Source organism: Festucalex cinctus, chromosome 16, assembly GCF_051991245.1.
Source record: "Festucalex cinctus isolate MCC-2025b chromosome 16, RoL_Fcin_1.0, whole genome shotgun sequence".
Classification (NCBI taxonomy): Eukaryota; Metazoa; Chordata; class Actinopteri; order Syngnathiformes; family Syngnathidae; genus Festucalex; species Festucalex cinctus.
The window spans coordinates 17,827,143-17,850,406 of record NC_135426.1 but is presented as its reverse complement, the minus strand read 5'-3'; the positions used below and the strand labels follow the sequence as shown (position 1 = coordinate 17,850,406).

Here is a 23,264-nt window from a genome sequence, read left to right as displayed (position 1 = left end):
TGGAGGTTGTCTTTGTTTACATTCTGTCTGGCCAAATTGGAGGAAAGTTGACATTCCGGAAAGGAAAATTAAGGAAGGATGACTCAAAGGCTTGGGGCTTCTCCACTGAAGTACATAAGGAACTCATCTTGTGGTTTCAGTTGTTTAAGATTGAAGTTTATGAGAAGAATAATACAAACAGGAAAAAGCGGTTACTACTTAGTAAATTTGCTTTTAATAAACAGAACTCAGTGTTAAATCCTAATTTGTATGAACATTGTCATGACTTACAGAGATACCTCAACTTACGAATGACCCGACTAACAAGTTTTACGAGATACCATCACTTGGACACTTTTTTTTTTTCTAGCCTTTCACGGAAAAATTTGTGATGTCATAGCAAACAGCTGTTTGGCAAAATTCTTCTTCTTCAAAAAAAAAAAAAAAAAAAAACAGAGCGAGAGACCAAGTGCTTGTTGTAAACTGTTTATTGCTGCTCCCAGTTGAAGTTTATTGCAAAACTAAACATAAAACAAAGAGAATTACATCTGTGTACTTAACTAAATCACATAGCTTTGTCTGCTAGCTTAATGCTAATGCATGATGGGAGTTAATAGACAGCCTAATAAAACATTCTTTGATGTTGCGGTATTGACCTTTTAACAACTTGTATTTGAACAGAAGCGGTAGCAATACATACAACTCACAGGCGTATATTCTTCATCATCTACAAGAAATGACCAAAGTTACTGCAGTTGTGACAGTCTTCTGTCTGTCATCATCAAATCAACACCCTTGTGGTGAAGGCACCAGACACAAAATGCCCATTGAATTAATGCATGAAATTATGATGCACTAACTAGTAAGTTCTTCATACTCTTATTTGTGGACCGGTAATGTTTATGATAGGCCTACTGTTGAATTCTACCGAGGGGGGGGGGGGGGGGGGGGGGCACATTCCAAAAATATGTTTTGTGTGAGGCTGCAACAGATTAATGGCATTTCCATTCATTTCAAAAGGGAAATATGATTTGGGAGTGTTTAGAGATGTGACAATGCCACGCTATTTTTAATAGTGAAAAAGTATTGACAATATAAGGTTAAGATCCCACGAGTTTAACATTTCTGAGCTGCAAAACATCACTAAAGAGACAAACACATGCTCGCAAACTGTGAACTTTTAACATAAATATTGTTGATATATTTCTAAACCTAAAAATAGGGAAGGACAAACAGTTCTCGGGACCCGCGGGAATTTCTGCTGTCATCTTTGGGTGTCAAAAGACGAAGACTCGTGTTCATGCTCAAAAAACATTTCACATGAGAGCGCAACTCTTTCAGATGACAGCGATTAAATATTCTGATGCAGCAGATATGGTCACCAGGGCATTCAAGGTCACCAGAAAGAAATTCACTCGCCATTTGTAATAAATGTGCATCCCTCTGCGTGTGCTATACACAATCATACCATTATAGGTGGACACTGTTTTAGTTTTCATGGAGATAAAAACTGAATTTGGAAATAGCAATGCCACCCCCACAATCTTTTTTTTTTTCTCCCATATTACATTCCTTAGCTAAAATCAGTTGTACCACCCATCTGGCCTGAAAGTATTCCAAATTCCAAATTGAAATCCAGTTGAAAATTACTACAACTCAATAAATGCCTCTCATATTGAAACACACACATCAGTTCACCAGAAGCGGCAGCAATCATGTCCAAAGTGTGCAAATACAGAATGAACTAAACCCCATCATATGTAATACTGACATATTGTTTGCATAAACTTGAGAGCAGAACATAGTACCTGTGATTTTACGCCATGTGATATAACCTCTGTTGAGTAAACCAGTCAAACAAAAGTTGCCATTATATAACTTGGACACAACTGACTCCTCAGTCGTGTCATGTTTCGGTTTTGGGAAGTTAGATTTGCTTTAGTTTTTGGGTGTTTACGTTGTCGTTTGTCTCTCCTTGTCTCGTCATAGTTAACCTCGTCCACCGTAGCAATCTGTTCCCACAGTTTAGTAAACTGTACCCACAGTTTAACAATCTGTACCCACACTTTAGTAATCTGTACCCACAGTTTAGTAATCTGTACCCACAGTTTAGTAATCTGTACCCACAGTTTAGTAATCTGTACTCACAGTTTAGTAATCTGTTCCCACAGTTTAGTAAACTGTACCCACAGTTTAACAATCTGTACCCACAGTTTAGTAATCTGTACCCACAGTTTAGTAATCTGTACCCACAGTTTAGTAATCTGTACTCACAGTTTAGTAATCTGTACTCACAGTTTAGTAATCTGTACCCACAGTTTAACAATCTGTACCCACAGTTTAACAATCTGTATCCACAGTTTAGTAAACTGTACCCACAGTTTAACAATCTGTACCCACAGTTTAACAATCTGTACCCACAGTTTACTAATCTCTACCCACAGTTTAGTAATCTGTACCCACAGTTTAGTAATATGTACCCACAGTTTAGTAATCTGTACTCACAGTTTAGTAATCTGTACTCACAGTTTAGTAATCTGTACCCACAGTTTAACAATCTGTACCCACAGTTTAACAATCTGTATCCACAGTTTAGTAAACTGTACCCGCAGTTTAACAATCTGTACCCACAGTTTAACAATCTGTACCCACAGTTTACTAATCTCTACCCACAGTTTAGTAAACCGTACCCACGGTTTAGCACTTCTGTGGCGTTACGTAATACGCATGCGCACGCAACGTTCCAGTGGTTGCTTGACAGCAGTATTGGCAGCGAACGGCTGCTTCTTTTCATCTTAAACTGTAGACTTTAGCAGCAATCTCCCACTCCTCCCTGAAACTTTGGGTACAGATTGCATTGCGTTCTCTCGTTAAAAACCTCACGTTCCTCCCTCTGTCATGTGTCTCCGCCATTGGGTCCTTCCACCACATTCACTCCGGCACCACCAACCGTGACAAGCCGTTGATCTCTTGAACGCATGGATTTCTCGCATTAAACAATTTCCGGCCTTCAGCATTTAAAAATCTTACAGTATTGTGCTGTGCTCACCTGATGCTTTTCGGCCAAATAAGCACATCTGTGTTTTGTGGCTGTTTTAGCGAGGGCCCATCCGTGCAAGCAATTGATGTTTTTCTTCTCTCCGACATCTGTTTGACTCTCCTACAGATCACAGACCCCAACAAAGACTCGCCACCTATGGCAAGTCACTGTTTGTCCAGATGGGTGACCTTCTAAAAATAGCTTTCAAAATAGGCACAACTGCTACAGGATGTAGATGTGCTAATTCCTGTGAGAAAAAATGGTTTATATTTTTTTTATACTGTAGTTTTTCCTCTGCTATAAATCATTCATAGACACTGAAAACGGTTCCATGGCAACACCTAACAGGGGAAAGTTGCTTCTTCTTCTTACCTACCTACCTACCTTGTTGGATCAAAATCTTGACCTGGGTCAAATTATCAACCCAATGGGCTGGGCTATTTCACCCAATTTGGGTTACTTTTGTCCCAGCAGTTTAAAGCGAGCAGTGAGTTGATTGCTCAGCTTTATGACTTGTTTGTTTATTTGTTTCTACACCCAAAATACATTTAAAGAGGAAGTCAACCCATTTTTTATCTGGACAATATTATGTTCTATGCAGTCTAAATATTGTATTCTGGTTAATATTGTGTTAGTAGAATATGAGTTAAGCAGCCAAATCCAGCCATTTTTTAATCCATCTCAGGGGGTGGCCATTTTGCCACTTGCTGTCGACGAAGATGACGTCACAGTTAGTCAGGTCTTAGGCAACAACCAACCACAGCGAAGCTTCAGAAAACTCGTGAGCTATGATTGGTCGTTGCCTAAGCCCTGAGCAACGTTGATGTCATCTTCAGTCGACAGCAAGTGGTATATTGGCCGCCCCCTGAGATGGATAAAAATGGCTGGATTTGACCAGTGGTTTGAGATCATTGCATTAGGTGACATTTCAATGGGGGGGGGAATGTTTGTTTGCTAGTTAGCAATGTAGTTGCCAAATTACACTTCATTGTTGTAGTGTGTCGTTGCTCCCTGCTGTTGTTTTTGTTGATCTTATTTGAACAGTGGAGGTTTACATAGCTAATTTCTATTTTCAACTCTTTCATCTTTTGCTCAATCACATTTTTAAGTTCATTAGCAGTCCTTTCAGGGCACGTTAGACAGTGATAACCCCGCCCCCAAGCCATCCGGGGCGCCCCTCATGCTAGGCCTCGACATAATTTGTCAATTCTTCCGCTTCTCTGCTTCAGCTATTAATTTCTGAAGCCCCTTACATAAGGCTATTACGCAATGTGTTTTTCGGGCCGTTTTTCTCCACGTTAATGGGTCTGGGGGCAGCTCGGCGGCGGTGGCGGCCACCCGCCCCAGCCTCAACCCCAAACAGGCGCCCAACGCTCATCCGGTTTAGAAGGACCACCGGCACGGTGCGCACGTGTCCCTAAAAGTTTGCACGACATGTGTGGAGAAAGTTGTTTGTCAGTTACTACACAGCTTGAGTCGTCCTGAACCACACTGTTGCCAGCTTTGTTATTGTTTGCTTTATTCTTTGGAAAACACAGCAGAGAGAGCAGGATTCACGTGCCGTGTGTTGGGACACTGAACAAGTTTTGTTTAGATTTGAACATTTCCATTAAAAAAAAAAAAATCAGTTGTACAACATATTAACAGCAAGTGAAAAGGTGATAAAGTACTTTGTTTCATTAAATTCACGAGTGTCCCAAAAGTCATCAAAAGCTATCATTTGGACAAAAATGTTTGTAAGCATATACTGCATACGCTGGCTCGTTACGTGATGATTGTCATTGGAAGAGTGAAGATGATATATTCAAGGTCAAGGATAACAACTTATAAATGACGGCATAAAATCAGAGCCCAGACATGAAATATTAGCCCAACAAGTCGACCAATTTCAAATGCAAAAATAGCCGTCATGTGACTGGCTTGTCATGTGAGCTATTAGTATTTGTCAGGTTTCCTTCTTGTCATATGGACAGCGATATTAACGTGATGACAATAATACGCAGACTAAGACATTTTAGGAAGACTGCAAATAATTCAGTGTAGGCATTATTCTATGGAATATGTGACGATCTCAATACACATTTGTGCTGAAGGTGTCAACTTGACAGACACAGACGTGTAATGCAGCACATCAGTCTGTAAGGGGCATCATTTTCAGACCATTAATCTCTATTTTTCTGAGACTGAACAAATATTATTATTATTATTATTATTATTATTATTATTATTATTATTATTATTATTATTATTATTATTAATAATAATAATAATAGTTGTTCAGTCTCAGAAAATTATTATTATTATTATTAGTATTAGTATTATTATTGTTATTGTTATTATTATAATTTGTATTAATTATTATTGATTTAATTATTTAATGATTATTGATTTATTATTGACAATAATAGCAATAATAATAATAATAATAATAATAATAATTATTATTATTATTATTATTATTACTACCACTACTACTACTACTACTACTAATACTACTACTACTAATAATAATAATAGTACAGTTTATTTATAATGCGCTTTAATCACAATATCTCAGTCCTGTAAGTAGAAAAGAACATATACATATATATATATATATATATATATATATATATATATATATATATATATATATATATATATATATATATATATATATATATATATATATATTAACATCTAAAAGGGGGGACCATAGATTCTGCTAAAAAGAAATGAAATTATTAAATCCTAAAATATTGGACCGAAAAGTCCATGGCATTTTGTCAAAGCAATTACTGGACACTACACACATTGCTCCTATTTGCATAATGTTGGCTCATAAATTTTATTGTCTTTACTAGCATAAAATTATGTCTCAGTGGCATTTCTCATCAAAATCCTGATGAAATGCGTTTTTTCTGACATTTGCTGTGATGAGACTGTAGATTTCCAACACGCCGCCGCTCTTCAATGTGAAAATTTCCCCTGTCAAGCACACAAACGGGGATTTGTCAGATGGGGCGTCATGCGCCAGTTGTTTGCACAAATTGCATTGCCGCTATAGAGGACGAGATACTTCCGTTCATGTGGGCGCTTTGCTGTCCAGCCAAGACCCTGTACTTTTCCACCGCGCCGCTGAACAATTGAAGAGGGCCTCTGGAAGGTTTTTAGCGTCCATGTCTTATCAAGAATGTTTGTTTTTTTTCTTCCTCCTTCAGCTTTTGTCTGCATAGTTAAGAGGGGGTCAGTCCCCCTCCCCAAGCAAGAATGCTATTGTTTCCTGAGTTTTCAGATGATACGCTTCTTAACAGGACGAGTGAGGATCTGACCAATGGGGGTCTCAACTCCCACCTCGTGCAACTGGGCCACCTTCACTTTCCTGTCAACACAGTATTTTTGGCTTTGACCCTTTCACCCTGCGGACGACCACAAGCAGTGGGTGGCAAACATAATTCCACTTTGCAATCCAAAGGAGAAAAATTTAAGAAAAATGTCATTTTCATATGCATTCATAAAATTCAATACATAAAGATAAGCAAGTTTTTTTTTCCCCAAGTATTTATGGCTGCATTGGATTCCGCAAATAACTATTTGTGAGTAGAACCCACAAGTGCGGTAGCAATACCTTCAATCTCCAGATGAGGGCGGTATAGCATCACCTATTAAATCCTTAAACTTAATGATAGTAGGCCCTTAAGTTTAGAGCAATTACCACATTGTGTTGCTCGTTGGGCAGATACACAAAGTCAATTCAGCAACAGAAGGAGCTCATGGCTAGGATTTATTAGAACATCTTTTTACCATAACACACGTATTTTGTGACGACTCAGCAGAGTCGATGAACAACAGATCCCAAAAATGCAGGCTCAGAGCAGGAAAACAATCTCGATTTATTCTTTTTGATAGACCGATTGCACAAAGCTTGCTCGCAGGCAAGTAGGCGAAATTTACAGAGGTGTCCCTGCACACAGGCGAGGAACACGGAAGTAACAAAAGGCACTTGCAAAAGGCAAGGAGGAATTGGGAAACACAAATCTCCTGCAAAAGGCAGGGAACACGAATGTAACAAAAAGCGCTTGCAACTGCAAGGAAAACTAACATAACCAAAATCGCTTGCAAACGGCAAGGAGAACTAACGTAACAAAAAACACTTGCTAACAGCAAGGACAAGAAAAACATAACTCACTTGCAACCGGCAAGGACGACACGAAATGTACACGGTATCAATCAACACGAGTATATCAAACAAAAGGCGACGCGGAAACACACACGTGAATACAAGTAAACTAAAGACGACGGCAGATTCAAAAAACTTTTACCAACCGGGAAACGCGGAGAACACTTGGACACGGAGGTGAGCAAATAATAATCCGACAGCTGTCAGTGCTGTTCGGAGTCCTTTTAAAGCCTTGATTACCAACGCGTTGCAGGTGCGACGCTGGGGAACGCCCCCCTCGTTACAGGCACTGAAAGAGACAAGCACAACAGGGCTGAGAACCGAACCATGACAGTACCCCCCCCTTAACGGACGCCCCTTGGCGGACCACCTGGTTTCTCTGGGTGTGCTGTATGAAAGGTGGTCAATAATGACGGGTCCAGGATCCAGGAGCGGGGGACCCACTGCCGCTCTTCAGGTCCGTAGCCCTCCCAGTCGACCAGGTACTGGAAGCCCCGGCCCCTGCACCTTGAGTCCAAAATCTCTTTCACAGTGTAGACAGGGTCCCCGTCGACCAATCGGGGAGGAGGCGGAGCTGGTGCAGGTGGATTCAACGGACTAGGAGTCTCTGGCTTGAGGAGGGAAACGTGGAACACTGGATGCACCTTGAGTGAGGGTGGAAGACGGAGCTTTACAGTCACCGGATTGATGACGGTAAGAATCTCGAAGGGACCGATGTAGCGCGGACCCAATTTCTTGGAGCACCCCGCCAGGCGCATGTCCCGGGACGAGAGCCAGACCTTGTCCCCGGGCCGGTAAGTGGGTTCCGGACGCCGCCGCCGATCCGCAATCTCTTTGTTACGGGCTGCTGAGCGGGATAGCGCCGCTCGGGTCTCCCGCCATACCTTGTGGGCCCGCCGTAAGTGGTGCTGAACGGTGGGTAGTTCGATGGAACTCTCCTGAGACGGGAACAGGGGTGGCTGATAGCCGTATGCCGCCCTAAAGGGTGAGTGTCCCGTCGCCGATGATGGCAGAGTGTTCGTGGCGTACTCGATCCAGGAGAGGTGCGAAGACCAGGATTCAGGGTTGTGTAGGCAAACACATCGGAGGGCAGCCTCGAGGTCCTGGTTGGCCCTCTCTGTCTGGCCGTTGGTCTGGGGATGATACCCAGACGACAAACTGGCTGTGGCGCCCAACAGCTTGCAGAACTTCTTCCAGACCTGGGAGATGAATTGTGGTCCACGGTCGGACACCAAGTCCACCGGGATGCCGTGGAGCCTGAATACATGACGGACGAGGAGTTGTGCAGTCTCCCAGGATGACGGCAGTTTGGAGAGGGCAACAAAGTGAGACAGCTTGGAGAACCGGTCGACCACGGTCATGATAACCGTGTTTCCTCTTGACTTAGGAAGGCCGGTGATGAAGTCCAGGGAGACGTGCGACCACGGCCGCGACGGAATGGGTAGCGGCCTTAATAAGCCCATCGGCGGCTGGTGGGAGGCTTTCCCACACGCACAAGCCGTACATGCCTTGATGAATTCAGTAGTGTCTTTCTTCATGTCTGGCCACCAGAATCGCTGGCCGATTAGGGCTAGGGTCCTGTTAATCCCTGGATGACAGGCAACTCGAGAGGTATGCCCCCACCGTAGGACCTCGGCACGCAATTGATTGGGAACAAAGAGTCTCTCGGTCGGGCATTCCGGAGGAATGGCAATTCCTTCCAGCGCGTCCATGACCCTCTTCTCGACCTCCCAACGTACCGCACCCAAGAAACAACGTTCAGGTAAGACCGGTTCCGTCCCGGTCTCAGGAGTGGCAGCATCGTGCATCCGGGACAAGGCATCTGGTTTCTGGTTCCGGGATCCCTGGCGGTAGTCCACGACAAAGTTGAACCTGGTGAACAGCAATGCCCATCGCGCTTGTCGAGAGTTGAGTCTTTTGGCGGACCGAAGGTACGCCAGGTTCTTGTGGTCCGTCAAAACCTTGAACGGCTCCTTGGCGCCCTCCAGCCAGTGTCGCCATTCTTGCAGCGCCAAGACAATCGCCAGCAGTTCCCGATTCCCGACGTCGTAGTTGGCCTCTGCGGGGCTTAGTCGCCGGGAGAAGAAGGCGCAGGGATGGAGCTTCCCGTCTTCTGGCGACCGCTGGGACAGGACCGCCCCCACTCCTGAATCCGATGCGTCAACCTCGACCACAAAAGGCAAATCCGTATTAGAGTGGATGAGTACTGGTGGGTTTACAAACTGCTGTTTTAGTTTCAAAAATGCATTTTCGGCACCAGGTGACCACTTAAAAGGAACCTTGCTCGACGTCAGTTTCGTAAGGGGGGCTGCCCGTGAACTATAATCCTTAATAAAGCGACGATAGAAATTGGCGAATCCCAAAAATCGTTGTAGCTGTTTACGACTTTTGGGACTCGGCCACTCAACCACGGCCTGAGTCTTTACTGGATCTGCTCGTAATTGCCCTCCCTCAATAATAAAACCAAGGAATTGCACCGACTTAGCGTGGAATTCGCACTTCTCCGCCTTAACATAGAGTCGGTTCTCTAAGAGACGCTGGAGAACCAGGCGGACATGTTGCCTGTGCTCGTGCTCATCGCGGGAGAAGATTAGGATGTCGTCTAAATAAACAAAACAAAAGATATTCAGCATATCCCTGAGTACATCATTAATCAGACATTGAAACACTGCAGGGGCGTTAGTCAGACCAAAAGGCATTACACAGTACTCAAAATGTCCGAGTGGTGTCTTAAAGGCAGTCTTCCACTCGTCCCCTTCCCGTATCCTCACCAGATGATAGGCGCTTCGTAGGTCTAACTTAGTAAAAATTCTTGCGGACTGTAACGGGGCGAATGCTGAGTCTAACAGGGGGAGCGGATATTTATTTTTCACGGTAATATCATTCAAGCCGCGATAGTCGACGCATGGACGGAGAGTTTTATCCTTCGTCGAAAATGAGAGAACACTGGTGCAAAAACTGACCGCAACCTCCGGGCTGTCCTTCGTAGCGTGACGGGTGGGGCAAAACGGGTTCAGGGAGCGCCGACGTGGCAGTGTCTGAACGCGACAGTTCCGGGTTTGGCACTTCGCGAGAACCGAGCTGCACGAGCCTAGCAAACATTTCCTCACACTGGTGAGCTAGCCTGTCCACGACCTCTTGTAGACCGGCTAATACAGTTTCGGTTTGCCCAACCCGTTGCCCCTGGCTGGCCAACGCCCTTCTCACCTTCTCTGAGTCTGCGGGATCCATGGTCGGATTATTCTGTGACGACTCAGCAGAGTCGATGAACAACAGATCCCAAAAATGCAGGCTCAGAGCAGGAAAACAATCTCGATTTATTCTTTTTGATAGACCGATTGCACAAAGCTTGCTCGCAGGCAAGTAGGCGAAATTTACAGAGGTGTCCCTGCACACAGGCGAGGAACACGGAAGTAACAAAAGGCACTTGCAAAAGGCAAGGAGGAATTGGGAAACACAAATCTCCTGCAAAAGGCAGGGAACACGAATGTAACAAAAAGCGCTTGCAACTGCAAGGAAAACTAACATAACCAAAATCGCTTGCAAACGGCAAGGAGAACTAACGTAACAAAAAACACTTGCTAACAGCAAGGACAAGAAAAACATAACTCACTTGCAACCGGCAAGGACGACACGAAATGTACACGGTATCAATCAACACGAGTATATCAAACAAAAGGCGACGCGGAAACACACACGTGAATACAAGTAAACTAAAGACGACGGCAGATTCAAAAAACTTTTACCAACCGGGAAACGCGGAGAACACTTGGACACGGAGGTGAGCAAATAATAATCCGACAGCTGTCAGTGCTGTTCGGAGTCCTTTTAAAGCCTTGATTACCAACGCGTTGCAGGTGCGACGCTGGGGAACGCCCCCCTCGTTACAGGCACTGAAAGAGACAAGCACAACAGGGCTGAGAACCGAACCATGACATATTTTATGTATAGATTTTTTATTTTATTTTTTAGAACATAATTGGTCTCAATGAAATAATTTTCACATGCAGCCGCTATCATGTTAACATAAATCTATCAAGTTTAATAATAGCAGCAGCTGTCAGATCTTATACAATATTTGGAATATTTGTTGAGTGCAAGAAAAAAAAGACCATTGAATGTTCTTTGATTAATAAAGTAAAGTATAATTCCAAATTGACTGTTTAACTTCCTCCTTCTGCATGGCCGAACAGTAATACCGGAATAAATACATTTAAAATGAACCCCAAAAGTTCATTAATGAATAAATTTTCACTTTACTTAGTAAAATGTGTTTTGAGTTTGTTTTCATTTCTTTTTAAAAGCATTTTAGTTTTTACGTAGTTTGTTTTTTTCCTTAGTTGTCGTTAACTATAATAATGTTCACCAGTACTATAATTTGTTTCCAAATTGTCACCAAAGTTGTGATGTTGACTATCACATTGAACAAAGCCGCCATGCACAAACAAGGAGCATTGTACATTATTTCTGCGCACAAAATATCTTACACACAAGAGCTCACAGCAGGTGGCAGAAAGCTTTTGAATGGAGAAGTATTGCTTTGGGGTCAAAAGGTCAGCGACTGTATTGAAAGAAGTGCCGTTTGATGTAGACACACATACACACACACTCAAACACAGCACAAAAATGCCTTATAGCCACAGCAGCTCTGTGCGCTGAAGCGAACAATAATTTGAAACACGTGGAACGTTACATCATCTGTGGTAATTCTTTATACCCGCTTTGCGTTGTGTACAAAAGTGGGTCAAAAGTACATACACGTTTTTTTTTGTCCTCCTTCCCTCAGTGTTGCGTTTTTTTCCTTCCATCCTTTTTACTTCTCAGCTGTCCTTTCTTTGTTTCTGCTTCCTTTCTCACCTCTTCTCACCTTCCCTGCCCTTAGACATGCTTTTTGCTTCCTGATCTCCTTCCTTCCTTCCTTCCTTCCTTCCTTCCTTCCTTCCTGCCTTCCTTCCTTCATCCTGCCTTCCCTCTCATCCCTTCCTTCCGTCCGTCCGTCCGTCCTTCCTTTCTTCCTTCCTTCAAACCTGTTTCAATTCATGCATCCTTCTCACCTTCATTGTGCTACTCTAACCTTCCTTCCTAAATCCCCCCTCCCTCTCTTTCTTCCTTCCTACCTTCATTCCTTCTTTCTTTCCTTCCTTCCTTCCTCCTTCCTTCCCTCCCTCCCTCCCTCTCTCTCCCTTGGTTCCTTCCTTCCTGTATTTATTTACGTTTCCTTTAATCCCTCATTAAATTAATTAAACCTGCTTTCCACCTACCTTTCATCCTTCTTTTAGTCTTCCTTACTTCACACCTGTTTTAATTTATGTATCCTTACATCATTATGTTGCTTGTACCTGCTTTCTGACTTAATTTCTTCCTTTCATCTCAGAGTTGTTTTCCCTCCTGTCCATTCCTACACTCACGTTATTTGCCATTATTCGTGGATTATTCTACATTATTATTATTATTATTATTATTATTATTATTATTATTATTATTATTATTATCATTATTTTACACTGATGCATGCGTTCTTCCACGATGTGCTGTCCTGCTTTCCATTTGAAGTCAGTGTATTGCAGTATTAAGTGTCCTACATGTCCAGTCGTGCACCAGCAAAGCCAGTTTATATCTGCCGGGAAGAAAACGTTGTCATCCCAAGATTGTTTATACTTTAGACAAACTATAAATAAAGCGTTTCGAGCGTGCCATCAAGAGGCTTTTTTTGGAAGCCGGAGGAGAGTCACAGAGTGAGGTCGTGCAGAGAGCTGCTCGTGGAGAACTTCAATCTCAGCGTGCAGCAACTGTCACTTTCAGAGGAAGGGGGTGGGGATGAGGCGTGATTTTACAGGTCGAATGACACCTTGAAAGACGTGGAGATCGTCTAAAATCTTGCATCTTACACTACACGGCTGTCATTCTCTACTGCGTGATTATCAGTGTGTGTTTTGCAGGGATGTGAACGTGTCTCTGAAGTGGTCACATGCCCACTGATTGCGACTGACGTGCTTGCAGTGATAAAAGTCGCAGAGACGTCTGATTTTCAGTATTTTTAGAATACAGCTACCTCCAGCATTTCAAACAGTTGATTATTGGTGCCACTGGCAAGTAATAAAGAGGAAATCGAGATGTCTCAGCAAGCTGGCAGTCGGATTTTGCTGGCAAAGACAGACATTCGAGCATTATCCCCAATGGCCTTCCCCTTTGATGGCCGGCGCCATGGAAACATACACCGATTTGTCTATCACGGTGTCCTGGGTGGAAAGCTCGTAATTAGCAGTGCATTGTGATTAGACTGAAGTCAGTAATAAGGCATCAGCCTCGTTCTCACATCGCTTCCAGCCTAATGAAACGGACTTGTCTTTCTGCAAGGACAATTATATGATTGATTTTTTTTCTCTCTCTCTCCTCGTTCCGGTTTCTGTTTGTGTCGAGGACTCACAGACTCGCAACAGGGGTTAAGAGGAGAAAAGCAGACAGTTAACAAGGCTTCAAACTGTGATTAATTGAACACATGCAAATGCAGTTTATGAATGCTGCCGTCTGCCATTTGACACAAACAAAAGATACGCAGCTCCCATAAATGAATGCACCACTTCTGTACTCCAATGTTGATACATGACTTTTGAGATGTTCTTTCTCCAGGCAGTTCTCACCAAAAATCCCATTAGCTTACACTTGGCTGTCGTTTTGCCCAAGGCCCTATAGACTTCATTGTGTAACCTCGAGTGTAAATAATGAGGCTGCTGTGGCACTGCAAGGGGAAATGGAAAAAGGCATCTTCAAGGGCATACATTTAATTGTGATGATGCGATCTTTAATGGGGCAAATCCCCCCTGAAAAGACACCATTAAGTGTATAATGCGATTTACTACCGCGAGGCTCGGGAATTGCCAGGCATGGCTGTTTATCACTCTGGGTCATCACTGCAGGGTTGCATCACTTTGACTTGCTGTAACAATGGCATCATTCACTGTCACGGGGTTGAGGGTTTCGGATCCATGCCCTTACATTGGAATCATTATTTGGATTTCTCTGGGGACAGGTTTTTCCAATAGAATGTAGCTCACTAATACATACAGATTGATGTAACCACTAAAATTGTGGCAGTGGACGCTTTTTAATTTAAATCCATCCATCTTTTATTTTTGTCCAATTAGATTTCTATGTGTTGCCATGTTAATGTAATCTGCTCCAGGACCTTTACAATCAACTGGTCGATGTAATTTATGAGCAATGAAGCTTCAGATTTCAAACTTGTCCTCAAACATTTTTCTTTCTCCACGAATGGTTTTTCAGAGTTTCTACGTAGCCTACTTGGAAAGCTAATGATGCTTGGTGTCAAAAGTTTACGAAGTGCTGTCATAATTGTAGAAAGTCCATGTGGTCGTCTTGCATTTCATCAGTTGTTGGAAACGTGGCAGCGTTGTGCAGCTGCAGCTTTTCCTCCATTCCACTCGCGTGCGTGCGTGCGTGCGTATCTAGTTGTTGTGCTGCGGTGGCTTCCGTCTTCCCATCGCCTCTGTCCCCTCCCACTGGCGTCACGCAACTCGACCTGCAGGTGAACAGTTCATTCGCAGTTTCCCTCTCCTCCCCGTCGCTCCTTGAGGCGCGCGCACACCAGCCAGCCAGCCAGCCAGTCAGCCAGGCCAGCTGTCTGCTTTTTCGGCTTGCAAGATGGTGCACGGCGCGGCGAAACCGAGCCGGGTTGCGCTTTGAAGACCCACAAAAGGGAGGATTGCACGCGGTCCGAGCACGGGCGAACGTGGATGCAGAAGCGAACGTGGACAAGAGAGCGTGTCTGTTTGAACAGGCGGCAGCTGCGTGGGCGTCAAGGTGAGCAGGCAGCGTGTTTATTCTTTGCTCTTTATTTCCCTTATAAGCCGATAGCGCACTTGGTGGTTGACTTCATCCCAACATTTATTTTCTTTCTCTCACAGTTGGATTTCAAATGCGTTTTGGAAAGCACTTTTAAAACAGTTCTTGTAGTGTAAAGAGCCCCCCCATTACTGTTTGTTAACTCGTGATTGGGGTTGATTTCGTACTTGATTTAATTTAATTTAATTTAATTAATTAATTTAATTTGGATTTATTGATTTTTTTTTATTGAACATATAAACATTTCGTACTTCCTATTCATATAGTGATTAAAACCAACAAGGGGGGGGGGGGGGGGGGGTGTTGATGTTGTACTATGTTATCGGTTTGGTCATTGTTTTCCAAAGTAGAAAAAAAATGTTTGCAAATGCCTTATTAATAATGCCTGATTAAATAAACACAGAAGATAATCAGTCCTTTTTCATGAAGGACTACAGAAATCAGTGAACAATTACTGTTCAGAGTATTTGGACAATTTTAAATTTACAAATGGCTCCAACCGATTACTTGATTATAAAAATAGTTGTCGATTAATAGATTAATTTTGACAGCTCTAATCCAGATGTATGAAAAATAGTCCTTATACTCATTTACTCATAGTCATTTTACTTTTTACCTCTCATATGGGTGTAGTTAGATATTGCTTTTTTTTTTCTTTTTTTTTTCAGAACAAGTACTCACTATACAGAGTACTGATAACTTGATAATGCCTTTGCGTCTTGAGGGTAACAATTTGTCATTAGACTTCATATTAAACCAAAATTGTCACAAATAGAACCCATGTTACAAAACAAAATGAATCATTACAGCTGTGATGATACAGTATCCAACTCAAGTGTTAATTCCCTGCGTAATCCGTTTCATAATACTGCACCGAAAGAAGTAAACACATTCACTTTCATTTACAAAGTGCACCTGAACGCAGCCGTTGCGTGACTGCTACTGTAAACATGAATGTCGGCTGCAATAAACACAGCCTGACAGCATGTTATAATTGCCAGAAATGTGCAGGTGTTGTTGCTATGTGACCACCGAGTTAATTTTGAAGAACACTAGGACAAAATGAAAACAATGACATCCAACTTGGTGTGTTTCTTCCTCAGCTCTCCTTCTAACACCTATAGCTGACATGTGCAAGCCACGTCAGACGGCAAGCTGAGACTCGGCCCCGCGGGAACAGCAGGATGCGTCCCATCGCGTGGCATCTCTTGAGCCGGGGCGGCGTCAACCCCGCGGCCGCGGCCCTGCTCCTCTCCTTGTGCCTGGGCTTCCCTCCCCGGGCGCTCACGTGCCCGCCTGGCTGCATTTGCGCCAGCGATATCATTTCCTGCAGCGGCTGCAATCTGTCCGCGCCGCCCCTTGACCTCCCCGACTACGCCGCACGCTTAGACCTGAGCCACAATTCCCTGACTGCGCTGCCCGCCGATTGGCTACGGCGTCCGTTTGACCGGCTCGCCGCTCTGCTCGTCGGTCGTAATCGCATCGTCCGAATCGAGGCGAACGCCTTCACGGCGACGCCTCATCTCCTCCACTTGGACCTCTCATCCAACAAGCTATCAGTGCTCAATTCCTCCATCTTTACCGGCCTCGCTGAGCTGAGAGAGCTGCTGCTGTTTGGTAACCTGATTGCCCAGATCAATCCTAACTCCTTTAGTGGTCTCCGCAGCCTGGCCAAGCTCTACTTGTCTGGGAACAGGCTGACATCGCTCCCTGTAAGTCTCTGGGATGGAGGAGGTCCTCTCAACCTGACCTTTCTGGACGTGTCATCCAACAGGCTCGCCAGTGTGCGTGTTGACACGCTGCTTTCTCTGAGCCAACATGGTGGAATTTATTTGCAGGGAAACCCTCTAACGTGCGACTGCGCTTTACTGGCGCTGCTCCAGTACTGGGTGTGGAGGCAGTATCGCCCCCTGGTGGACTTTAAAGATGACTACCCATGTCGGGACGACGTAGGCCGCAAGCTGAATTGCAGCCTGGACGACGAGATGTCCAGTGAGGCGGGAAGCTACCAAACGGATCCCGGTAAATGGTTGTGGCTGACATGTCCCGGCTTTGCCTCGCCGCCGATGACGGATCCGGCAGTTTTCTGGGTGACCCCCACAGCAGTGCTCAATTTATCAGCGCACGATCCAAGCGCTCGCCTGGCAGTCCTCCCTAATGGCACCCTGGAGATACGAGGAGCGCTAATGGAGGACTCTGGCGCGTACGCGTGCGTGGCGGCCCGCGAGCGTCCGTACCGCCCGGACGCGTCCCCCGAGGTCACCGTGGTGGTGGGGAACATGAGCTCCGTCGCCGCCAGCGGTTCGGCCCATCGAGGCGGAGGCGAGCATTTCAACACGGCGTTCACCACCCTGGCTTCCTGCGTGGTCAGCATCATACTGGTGCTCCTCTACCTGTACCTGACGCCGTGCCGGTGCAGGGAAAACAGGGGCGGAGCCCCGGGAGGGTGCGGAGGACGAGCGCTCATCCTCTGTTCGGACCCCAGGGAAGTTGAGTCGGGGCAGCGGAGGTCCAATGGGAAAAGAGTAGCGTTCTTAGAGCCCCAAGTGGAGGACTGTGATAGCGCTGGTGCAAAGTCGCCAGTTATCAACACGAGTCATGCTACCACTGAGGGAATTCTGAAAAACGGAAGCAGGACAGTGGGACAGACCCTCACAGACACGGCCCTCATGGTATAACAAAACATCATCGAAGCTGAAGATTTTAAGTAGTCAGAAAACGTGAGAGATAGTCGGGTGAAATTTCAGGATGAACCTAAAATGTCTTTTTTTTTTATTAGGGATGGGTTTTAAAAAATCGAATAATCGATATCAAATTGATTTTCCTTTTTGAGCTCAATAGCCATAAGTTCCCAATAAATTCTGAAGTAAATTGAATTTTAAAGGCCATTATTTTTTTTTTGAATCTTGAAATTGACTGTTCACATGACTTTAAAAGTATTTTCTTGCATTTATGAAAGACCTGACTTATTGGACTTTAATTAACTCATTCACTGCCAGTCCAGGAGAAAAAAAAAATTCTTTGACGTCTAAAACCGTCTATGGCAGTGAATGTGTTAAGACAATTCAGAAAATGTTACGTTTATATTTACAATTATTAAATTCGAATTATAAAAATATTTTCTTCTCATCCTTGATGTCAATTTTTGTTTCAAATTAACTTGAATTGGGAAAAATCGAATCGAACTGAACTCTTGTGAATTGAAATCAAATCAAGGAAATTCGAATTGATACCCAGTCCTACTTTTTATGTAATCTTTCCACCTTACTTGTAATGAATTCATAGTTTTAGCCTGAGACTCATATGCAGTATTTTTAGGTTCATCCTGAAATGTCACCCGGAAGTCCAATATCCATAATATCACTAATATCCTGACTGTGTTTTTATAAAGACGCCATATGGAAACTTGACGTATGCCGCGGCCGAGATCTCAAAGATTATACAAATGCGAGCGGCGGAACCGTCGCACTCAAATCGATAAAGCGCTGCTGCGTTGAAGCTTATTGTCAAGTCTGACTGGCTCCCGGTAATTAATTAAGAGACATGTCGTGCTGTTCAAACGCCACCACGGAAACCAATCCAACTTTGTTTTATTATAGATCAAAGTGTGTCTACTGTATTGTCTGCTGTATTTTACATGGCAAGGGAGCAATTCTCGGTTCAGCTACTGTAACGTGTATGACTGTTTCGGTGAGTTGGAGCAATGCAGCACTTAATTGCCAGTAAGAATGAAATGAATGCATGTATCGTAACGGAATTTTCTCAAAGCGTTAATTCATGCACATTTATATATGTATAATAGTGTAATTGTTTAGTGAGGTGTCTTAGTAGCAACCCACTGCTGTAAGAATATGGCATTAAAAGAGGTCTGATCGGAATGCACATATTAGCATGCTAACAGCTCTTTGTAATACCCTCATAAACATTACTGTAATTTCAGTCCCACTAGTCTAAATACAGTATTCTGGTTAATATTGCGTTAGTGAAATATGAGCTAAGCAGTTAAATCCAGTTTTTTGTTTTTTTTTAATCAGAAGCCGGCCATTTTGCCACTTGCTCAGGTCTCAGCTAACAACCAATCATAGCTCAGCTTCAGAAAACAGGTGAGCTGTGATTGGTCCTTGCCCAAGTAACTGTGATGTCATCTTCAGTCGACAGCAAGTGGCAAAATGCCCGCCCCCTGAGATGGATAAAAATAGCTGGTTTATGCTGCATGGCTCATATTCCACAAATGTAATATTAATCAGAATGTCATGTTTAGACTAGTGAGGTTACATATAACATATTATTTGTCAAGAAATGTTTAAGGTTGACTTCCAAAGGCTTGCTAACATCGCCATTTCAACTGAGTGCATTATCATTAAAAATGTTAATATGTACTCAAAGCTAACTTGACAATACAGAGATATACACTCACAAAGCATATTAAAAAGCCTCGTGCAGGATGCACATACCACATATATTATTTGCACTCAAGGCTGTAAACCAACTCACGATACAGTTGATATTAAAAGCTTTAAATGCTTGGTTTTCTGACATAAAAAATGAGACCAAGGTAAATCATTTCAAAACATTTTCCACCTTTAATGTGGCTTATTTGCAATTCACCACACCTCGTGTAAGGCCACAATGTTGTCTAAATGTTTCAACTCACAGCTCTTTACTGGTCCCCCTCCACTGGCTTCCTGCACCTGTTAGGATTGATTTTAAAATTTTATTTGTAGTGCCTAAACGGCCTAGCACCTGACTATCTCTACAACCTGTTGGAACCTTGAAACATAGAAGGGCCAAAACATCCCTAATGAAAATTAAATTACACTAAAAAAAACTAGCCACCAGAGGGTGCTTGAACTGCACAAATGGAAATCAACCCGACTTTTTGAACAGATGTGTTGCATTTAAATATCGTGAACATGACGACGACGATATTGTGTCAGTTTTAATATCACGATATTGCGCTTATCGTTACATCGTTTTTTGGTTGAAATCACGCCTAAAGTCATATTTTTATTCTCTAGCCTGAGGGTGAGATCGTGTATCTGGCGTTTTTATGTTATTTGTCTCTCTTCTATGGGTTCAACTGTGTTGTTGTAAATGTGCTATATAAGTAAATAAAATGTTATACTATGGTAATTTTGGTTTCATCATACCATAACAAAATTTCGCAAACACACGCAGGAACATACTTTATGGTCTGATGAAATCAAAGCTAATCTTTCTGGCTTGCAATAACAGTGCAAAAACATTTGAAATAATTCACCTTGGTCACATTTTTTTATACCATTAACACCTGGCATTTGAGCAGGGGTGTGTAGACTTTTTATACACACCGCATGTCTCAAAATGTCACCTAACTTCTCTGGTGAGATGATGCGATAGCAGACTTTGAAATTATATTCAACATTTGCTTTTCAGTTTGAGCTTTTGAAGGTCAATAATGGCAGGCACATGGCAGATTCATATTTCCAGTCGCTCTTTCTTGAGAATAAAAAGTGCTTTTACGCCCTTTCTCATCTCTAGCCGCATTTACGGAGCGAGAGGTACGCAAGCAACTGTTGGAAGGATTGACCCTGATCGCCTGAGTAGCGAAGTGTCATTCAGGCCATATTGGTGTCAGCCAATGGGGAAAGGTGTGACCTACATTCTCCCTTTTGTCTGATATTTTTAGCTCTGTGGTGTCGTTTCCAAGGTGCCAAGAAGCGTGTGTTGCTTCTACACGTGTCCTGTCCACATCATATTACATCTTTTCGTTTTGATGTCGCATTAGAATGCACATAGACATATTCAAGTGTTCCGTCAAGAGTGCGTATTGCGCATTTTTCAAATAAAACGTCGACTTTTCGAGCTTGTGTGTTGTTTTCTGCCTCCAAGAAGTCATTATTTTAGGCACCATGTGGAAATAAAGTCAGTTTGGGTGATAAAATGAAAAGTAGGGTTACATCAGAAGGATTTAAAGCATGGCGAATAACCTCTTAGTGAGTCAGCAAATCACAATTTCCAAAAAAATCCTCTTAAGGCCTTTTCATTTGCTAGTGAAAAAGTGAAACCTTAAAGCCTATTTTTTGCACGCTTTTTTAGTATTATTTTTTTGGAACACTTGACATGATTGTACAGTCGGTCATTTCAGAGGAAGACAGGACACAAGGAGCCTTTTGTAAAAGTGCGGTGCTTTCAGAAGTGACGGGGAAATTGGCCTTTGTTGAATGGAGACGTGCTGCTGATGGTTCCCATCGGGACCAATCTGGAAATGCCGCCAGTCCAATGGGACGAGGTGTTTTTCACATCTTAACACGGTGACTTTTAATGACTGGCTCCCATAATATTCTCACTATTGTATATGATGCATTCTCAGTTTGGGTTTAATTAAAGCCTCCAATTTGTATTTGCACTAATAAACCCCCCTATTATTAGTTAACTTTGCTCTCGCAAGATGAATTCTCGCAGTATTTGTGAGTACACAAACTTCTGACAATACATCTTACATCTTGTGCCGCTTCCTGTTGATAACCGCCCAGTGGTTCGGACCAATCACAGAGCGGCATTGTGTTTAGGGGGGCGGGATATGCAACTGTGACAAAACCAGGAAGCCAGCGCAGACGCCGGAGCTAATGCTGCATTCGAGGATGGTCGGAAGTCTGACTTTTCCAAGTTCAAACCAGGAAGTGCGTAAGGGAATGCCCCCTTGAACTCGGAAATTCCACTTGTGAAGTCGGAAGATTCATTATTATTATTATTATTATTGTACGGAATGTCCCGCCTTTTCCCGACGAAATTAGTGTGTAGATCTGGCTATTTTCAGGTTATTTATTAGTAGTAGCTTGAACAAAAGTGAAATATTTTCATGTCAGGATATTGTAGTGGTACAGTTGTGCCTTGACTTATGAGTTGCTGCTTTGACTTGCGAGCAACAAATCAAGATATGATCGTTGCACACGCATTAGAAGGTGCACATGCTCAAAAAATGGATTCATGGATTTTTTGTTCATATTAATGGAGTGTTATATCTACTACACATTCAAGCAGTTGTATTTTATTGTATTGTTATGTCAACCTGACTGGATGAGTTTCTCTTAAAAATTGCATATGCAGGCTGAAAAATGGAAAGTCAAATATAACAATCAAAGAAATAAATCAAGGACTATCATTTTGGCTGACATATCGCAGCAATCTTCAGATACACTCTTCTAATTTTGAAGTGTGCATTTGCTTCACTGCACCTACTGCTGACTTGCAGTTCTGTAATATGCGAGCAGGAGCATCGTTTTTAGAGTTATGACGGGTGCTAAAACATGAAAGATTCTATGAGACAACATTTTAGCAGGGTCATAACATGAAGGCGCATGACCACCCCGCTTATTAGCTTTAATGAATACCACTTTGATCAATATCCACTAGGACGCATTCATCTTCTCAGTGCCGAGTCTAAAATGTAATAATTTCCTGACTGCTCATAAGTCAAACGTTGGAGAAAGTCTAATGAAAGTGGGAGTCGTATTGCTAAAATAGCAAAATTAATGTGAACACGTTCAGTATAATGGCACCATTTGGCAAATGGTTCCCACTGTTTAATTAACCTGCCTTCTGAGCTTATATGGTCCATTCATCTTGTTCTGACAGTTACCCCGGAATAGTGTAATCAAAAAGGAGTTCATTTACCTGTTTTTTTTTGTGTGTTTTTTTTTGGGCCGACTTGCTTATTAAGAGAAGCCTTTGTGTTTCCTTTTCCTGATCCTTGGAAATCAGACGCCTCACGTGTTGGACAAATGAATGAAAGCTTGTCAAACATGCATCAAAAATTAATAGCACATGATAGAAACCCGTGTTAACAACTCTACCGTAATATTCTGCTATGTGGAGCTTGCACGAGCAAACCTCAGTAGAATATAGTACAGAAAATTCATAACTGTCAGGTTTTGAGGTGTGGTTGCGGACCCAAAGGCAGAGAAGCAGGAAATGGAAATTTAATGAAGCCAAAACAAAAACGAACACAGACAGACAGGAGACAAGAGATTAAATACACTCACACACTAATTGACAATTAGACACAGCTGGGCAAGACACAAGTGGCAGAGGATGCTGATTGGTTGAAACATGAGGAGGGGCAGGCAAACACAGGTGGACATGACAACGCTTGACAAGACTAGACCAGAGCACAAAAGAACAGCAACGCAAAACATACATCATGACTGAACTTAAAGAAACATGAGGACAACATCAAACTAA

General features: G+C 43.0%; 2 protein-coding genes across 4 annotated transcripts in view; both read left to right on the top strand.

Moving 5' to 3' along the window:
* The window catches only part of osgep (O-sialoglycoprotein endopeptidase), a 103,792-nt gene that overhangs the window by 49,973 nt on the left and 30,555 nt on the right, over positions 1–23,264 (top strand). The gene's annotated exons all lie outside the window — the stretch shown is intronic.
* LOC144004286 (amphoterin-induced protein 2-like) lies at positions 14,004–20,882 on the top strand. The gene is made up of 3 exons (XM_077501405.1): positions 14,004–14,999; positions 16,145–17,713; positions 18,433–20,882. The coding sequence occupies exons 2-3, from the start codon at positions 16,226–16,228 to the stop codon at positions 18,520–18,522; spliced, it is 1,578 nt and encodes a 525-aa protein (XP_077357531.1). The 5' UTR covers positions 14,004–14,999; positions 16,145–16,225; the 3' UTR covers positions 18,523–20,882.

Excerpts from the sequence above, each read along its gene's own strand:
- LOC144004286 (XM_077501405.1), top strand. The coding sequence starts at position 16,226 with ATGCGTCCCATCGCGTGGCATCTCTTGAGCCGGGGCGGCGTCAACCCC. Across the intron at positions 17,714-18,432 it reads TCACAGACACGGCCCTCATG|ACGCCATATGGAAACTTGAC; the intron begins GTATAACAAAAC and ends GTTTTTATAAAG.